General features: G+C 38.1%; 1 protein-coding gene across 3 annotated transcripts in view; it reads right to left on the bottom strand.

Annotated features, from left to right (window-relative positions):
• Positions 1–551: 551 nt before the first annotated feature.
• LOC123512400 (SWI/SNF-related matrix-associated actin-dependent regulator of chromatin subfamily A containing DEAD/H box 1 homolog) overlaps positions 552–6,000 on the bottom strand; it is a 43,405-nt gene continuing 37,956 nt past the window's right edge. For all 3 annotated transcript variants that reach the window (XM_045268783.1, XM_045268782.1, XM_045268784.1), the window contains 9 exons: positions 5,549–5,659; positions 5,179–5,289; positions 4,158–4,312; positions 3,379–3,523; positions 2,931–3,024; positions 2,577–2,694; positions 2,116–2,298; positions 1,475–1,581; positions 552–1,203 (listed from right to left, as the gene is read on the bottom strand). In XM_045268783.1, coding sequence (XP_045124718.1) covers positions 983–1,203; positions 1,475–1,581; positions 2,116–2,298; positions 2,577–2,694; positions 2,931–3,024; positions 3,379–3,523; positions 4,158–4,312; positions 5,179–5,289; positions 5,549–5,659 — 1,245 coding nt within the window. In that variant the 3' untranslated portion in view covers positions 552–982. The remainder of the gene's footprint in view (positions 1,204–1,474; positions 1,582–2,115; positions 2,299–2,576; positions 2,695–2,930; positions 3,025–3,378; positions 3,524–4,157; positions 4,313–5,178; positions 5,290–5,548; positions 5,660–6,000) is intronic.

The following is a 6,000-nucleotide window of genomic DNA, read 5'->3' as shown; positions in this document are numbered from 1 at the left end:
GCTGGGAAGTATCGGCTGGTTGGCCTACATTTCTTGTAAGAGTGTTGACCTTAACAAAAGACTGCATAATTGCGATCAAATTTAATCATTACAGGTATTCAATCCTCACTTCATACATTCTACAGAGAGGGAAACTGTCATCGGAGAGTGGCAGCGATATCTTCAAATGTAGTTCTAACGTAGTTTTTTTTTTTTTAGTTATCTTTTTTATTTATCTATTTATCTATTCATTTTTTTTCTTTTGGTTGTTCAACTCAGACATGCTATTTGTCCCTCACTAGCTCCAACATCACCTCTCCCTCTCTTCAAACCTTTATACGTGGTCATAATGTGAACAGAGCCGCTAGCGCCTGGACAACACCAACGTGTCGGTCTTGTTTAGCGGCTGTTTTCCCATCCGTTACACACCGAAATCCAGCCGAAAACACCTTTACTTTTAGAACCCTTCTCACTCAACATCCACTCCTTAGTCACAGCGACAGGGGTGAGACACTAATGGGACACAACCATATATACACTTTATCACACAGGCAGGAATAAAATGGATCGCATGAAGACATTTGATTTTTATTATAAAATTAAATTACGTATAAGAAAAGAAATACATAATTTTAAAAATAACCAAAATATAGTATTTTCTTTTATACATTTGCCCTTCTCCCAGAGAAATGGGGTGGCACATCATTAAAAAAAGAAATATAGTCGCAGTCATAAATACCTGTTTAATAAATAAGAGGGAGATCTAGATCATATAAAATTTTTTTTAAATGTGTATATGTTGGTTCATTCTGGTCTGTCCTCAACAGTACATCTAATGGGCTAAAATAAAATATCCTTCAGAAATTTAAGAATTGTAATTGCCAGTGTCAGTGCAAAAGAACAGCCTTGCTTTTCCATCGATCCATTTTGTGGGTTTGTAAGGCAGCTTTCCAGGTGAATGTGATGCCCCAGGGATTTATTTGATGCCTATTGGTGCGGAGAACTACAATTCATCACCGTCAGAGTTGTCAGTGTTGCAACCGTTACCCTGAGAGTCTTCACATGGGGCGTCTTCATCCCGGGTTTGGTCACCTTCAGGCCCAACATCTTGGGCCTCCTCCTGTGGCTTGTTTTCACTGCTAGAGGAGGAACTCGGTGCCTCAGGCTTCACCAGACCCAGCGCCACCTTCAATAGCATTCCCACATCTCTCTTCTGTTGCCCTTCTGCAAGTTTAAAAAGAGTACATTCTATAATATCAACCAAGGGAGAATCTTAGTATTATTGTATCAACTTATAGGATAACCAAGACAAGCTACATAACTTTCATATTCACACTATTCTTTTGGGCCCTTGGCTCCTGACAGAGAAGAGGAAATACATCCTACTCTAATATAAAAGAAACCAAAATAGAATGATCTTTTTAGCCATAACACTGATTACCTTTTGAATTTTAGCTAATTTAATTAATCTGTGTCAAGTGTAACTGTTTCTTACCTTCCAAACCTGTGACTTCCCTCTCCAGCTGTAACTTATCCTGAGCAATCTGCAGCATGCCTTCCTCGATGGTGCCTTTGCTGATCAAACGGATGATTTTCACTGGTCTGTCATGAAAAAAAACAATGCAATTTACAATATTTTAAAGATTTCTGTAAATACAAATATAAAGCAGGAACAAATTAAGCAACAGCACACCTTGAGTTGTCTTTTTAAGCCCAGCAAACTAACTAAAAAAACTGTCAAATCAGCAAGAAAATTAGTACATCAAATGTAAGATAACCATAAAAATTCAGCAACACCGACCTAGTGTTACAATTTAGATTTTGGAGAGTAAAATAATGTCAGATCAACAGTGACAGTAAAAATGGTGCATCAAATATAAAAAGTTTGCAGTAAAGACTTACCATTACTCAAAACAAAAGTGCAAAATCAGACTAATGTCACTTTATCCCTTGCAGACTACAACAAAGCTAACTAATCAATAAACATTAAAAATAGTGCCTAAATACTGATAACCATATTCCTCTTGTTCTTCTCATCATAACTTCAACACTGATAACCATGCAAATATTATTCCTTTAGTTCCTCTCATCCTGACCTCCATAAGTGAGGCCACAGCAGACATTCCTACCACCCACCGTGTCTGACCCACTCTGTGACATCGATCCTCGGCCTGCTTGTCATTATAAGGATTGAAGTCAATGTCATGAAGGATCACAGTGTTGGCAGCTGTCAGGTTGATCCCCAGGCCACCTGCTTTGGTAGACAGAAGGAACAGGAAGATGTCCTCCTCCTCGGTGTATTTATCTATGAGTTCCTGCCTGTAGCGAATGGAAGTTAATCATATCATCACGTCCAAGTCCAAGACTGCTATCTTTTGTAGACAGAAGGAATAAGATGTCCTCCTCCTCTCCATATTTGTCCAGAGTTCTTGTCTACAAGTTGGTTATATTAAGTTAAAATTATTGATTCTGAATGTTTACTTTAAAATAGGAATAGGAAAATGTCATTTTCCTCTGCATACAATTAATCATACCATCAATCTAATCATGTCATCACTAACAGGGATAATCTTTTAAAAAATATGCATTTATCTTACCTTTCTGATACTTGCGTAGTCCCATCGAATCTCAGATATTTGTGTCCTCTCAACTTTGTGTACTGTTCCAGGATATTTAATACAATGACAAACTGGGAGAAAATTAATACTCGAGATCCTGGAAAAACAAGAGAAAAATTCCTAGTATATTTCCAGTGTGGGATTGCCAGCCTAGTATGTAGATGTTTATTCACGTCTTGATCATTGGCTTATGTGCTTTCAAAATACATAATGAAATAGTCCTCAAAGGGCTAAAAACATAAAATTAAAATCGTGCAACAAAAAGAACAAAACAATAACCAAATAAAACACATAAAAAAATAATAATGATAGATGAAGAAAAAAAAATATTACCTTCTTCCTTTAGTTTAGGGAGCAGCACATCCAGCTGCTCCATCTTGCCTGAGCTGAGGATGTAGTCATTGTCCAGCCGATACTGCCGGATGTGCTGATGTGGTGGGAGAGAGGGAGAAGGGCATGAGGACCTTGTCTGTTACTGCTTAAGTGATGCTAATAACAGAGACTGAAAGACTAAAAGGAATAGAGAGTAAAGCACTAACATTGAAAGACAGAGATAAACAGACTGCAAAAGACAAGAGAAAGAGATAAACAGAAAAGACTATGATATAAGAGAGAGAAAAAAAAGGAAGACAAAAAAGAGACCATGAGACAGAAAATGAAAAAAGCAAGAGACTGCAAGAGACATAGAAAGCAATTGAGATTTTGAGTATACCCTATCACAAAAACCATCTTTATATTTCCATACTGTCAATCATAACTCAATAACCTTCCTTTGCCTTACATTGTACTGGGCACAGGTGTTGTGGATCTCAAAGTCTGACATGACCGAAAAGTCTTCCACAATGTACTCCAGGACTGAATCACGGTGGGTTGTCTTCTTTAGGATCTTTGCAATCTCCTTCAGTTTGGCATCAGTGTAGTGTCTCCTGCATGGACCAAAGAGTTTGTACCATTACATAATCTATATGCCTTTTAACATTCTTATAGTTTTTTCCATAGATTAATATAATATTTGGGAAGATATGTTTCTCTTAATATTGGCATTGTGGAATGCAAGAGAGAGAGAGAGAGAGAGAGAGAGAGAGAGAGAGAGAGAGAGAGAGAGAGAGAGAGAGAGAGAGAGAGAGAGAGAGAGAGAGAGAGAGAGAGAGAGAGAGAGAGAGAGAGAGAGAGAGAGAGAGAGAGAGAGAGAGAGAGAGAGAGAGAGAGAGAGAGAGAGAGAGAGAGAGATATTGGGTCACTTAAACAAGAAGGAAAGACCAGGAACTGATTACGAGTCTGAAGAAAATAGGCTGAGGGAAGACCAAGGGGAAGACAGTGATGGTGGGATGGAATAGTGGTAGAACTGTGAAGCATGGGAGTCACAGAGGAAGATGAAAGGGACAGAAACCATTGGAGGAGACTCATACACAATGCTGTCACAAATCTAAGGGAAAACACCAAAAGAAGAATTTCTATAAACTATCACATAACTGAAGTCACAAGGCATAGACAATAATAAATATGGGTGGTTGTGGTTTGTCTCTTGGTGTTATAATGAAGACCAGGGACTGCACCAACCTGACAAGCAGAGGGTGGTTTGCAATTTTCCTGAGGACCATCACCATGTTGGAACTTGCATCAGAATCCTTTTCTTTGGGTTTTCTTGAACCACTGGTAACTTCAAGCTCCTCCAACTCTGTTAACTTCTTCATATCCACATTTTCAAATTCTAACTGTAAATAAATGCAAAAATCTCAATTAGAGCAGTACATGCATATGGCAACTAACCTAAGCTCTGACATTTTTTTTTTTTAATTCAACATAGGTTTTAATCAACATTCTACAACCTCTACTCTCATGCTCCTTTCTCTAGCATCCACTGGTACCCTCTACTCTCATGCTCCTTTCCCTGACATCCACTGGCACCCTCTACTCTCATGCTCCTTTCCCTGACATCCACTGGCACCCTCTACTCTCATGCTGGTTTCCCTGACATCCACTGGCACCCTCTACTCTCATGCTCCTTTCCCTGACATAAACTGTCACCCTCTATCCTCATGCTCCTTTCCCTGACTTCCCTTGGCACTCTACACCTCCAAACAATTCCTTATGCACCAGATTTTCACACTGTCTATCAGGTTATGGTTTAAATCAGTGGTTCTTAACCCCTGGGTCTCGAGTTGGGTCGCCAAGCCATTTTATTGGGTCGCTAAGGGTTTGCAGAAAATAATTATTTTCCCACCACAAATATATTATAATTATATATTGTAATAATTAAAATTCATGATGCATTGTTTTAGGATTCTAAGCAGACCATGATTAAATAAAAACTCCAAAGCAGTAAATTTATTTGAATTGTACAGAATCTCCCATTCCCAACAAGACATCTGCCTTTTAAACTTAATCGTTGGCGGAGGTGGAAGGTGTATAGGAGGGAGCAGAATGGAGGACAATTTGTATATCTATGTAGGCTTGGGTCGCGATGGTTGATTTGTGCAAGATTTTGGGTTGCTGCCAAAAAAGGTTAAGAACCACTGGTTTAAATGCACTGATTCCACAAGTCTGTGTACTGAATAAGGTGAGTTTCCAGGACACTTACTTTTTGCTGCTGAGCTTTTTTACTGAGGATTGCAACTGTATCCTGATAGATTTGTTTTTGTCTTGCTGACAATGGTGAATAAATGACTTCATCTTCCTTCAAAGGTAAATCCTGTAAGGGAAAACATTTCAAATAGTAAAACCCATACAATTCAAGATATAAATCAAATGGTATTATAAGCATCTATTTATAAAGAGCTTTAATATTAACATCCCATACATAAAGGTAGACCAATAATATGAAGAAAAAGTACAGTAGTAATTGAAGTCCTAAACACAGCTTTTCCAATTAACTACTCCTATATGAAAAGATACTTTCATGATTTCAAAGAAAAGCAAGTTCATAATAAAAGGCAAAGTACTGCACTCACCTTTAGAACGTCACATTTTAGTCGCCTCAAGAAAAATGGCTTCATTATACGCTTAGCTTGCTCAATTCTCTCTCGCTCAAAACGTCCTTTGTTCCCACTGGTATCAGATCTCTGCAAAAACAGTACAAAACATTATCCTCATTCAAAGATTACTTCCACACAACTATAAATGCAAAACTTCATAAAAAAAAAAAGTAAAAAAAAAAAAACAGGTAGAAAATATGCACTGTGGAATAGCTATAAGGCAGTCCATGTATTAGAGAGAGGGCTAATTCACATGAACAGTTTTTGCCAATGCAGTTCATGCCAAATGGCAGTCACATGGCACCTGGAGACTGGTTTCACATGAATGATTTTTGCCAGTTAAACAGTGTAGCATCTGCTTCGATATCTCCTCATCATATTTGTTAGTACACCACTGTCTCTCAATGGTGGAGAACATCATAAAACTC

This window comes from Portunus trituberculatus, chromosome 33 (assembly GCF_017591435.1).
Source record: "Portunus trituberculatus isolate SZX2019 chromosome 33, ASM1759143v1, whole genome shotgun sequence".
In the NCBI taxonomy this organism is placed as follows: domain Eukaryota; kingdom Metazoa; phylum Arthropoda; class Malacostraca; order Decapoda; family Portunidae; genus Portunus; species Portunus trituberculatus.
The sequence above is the reverse complement of the archived record's forward strand: the minus strand, read 5'-3'. Positions and strand labels throughout refer to the sequence as shown.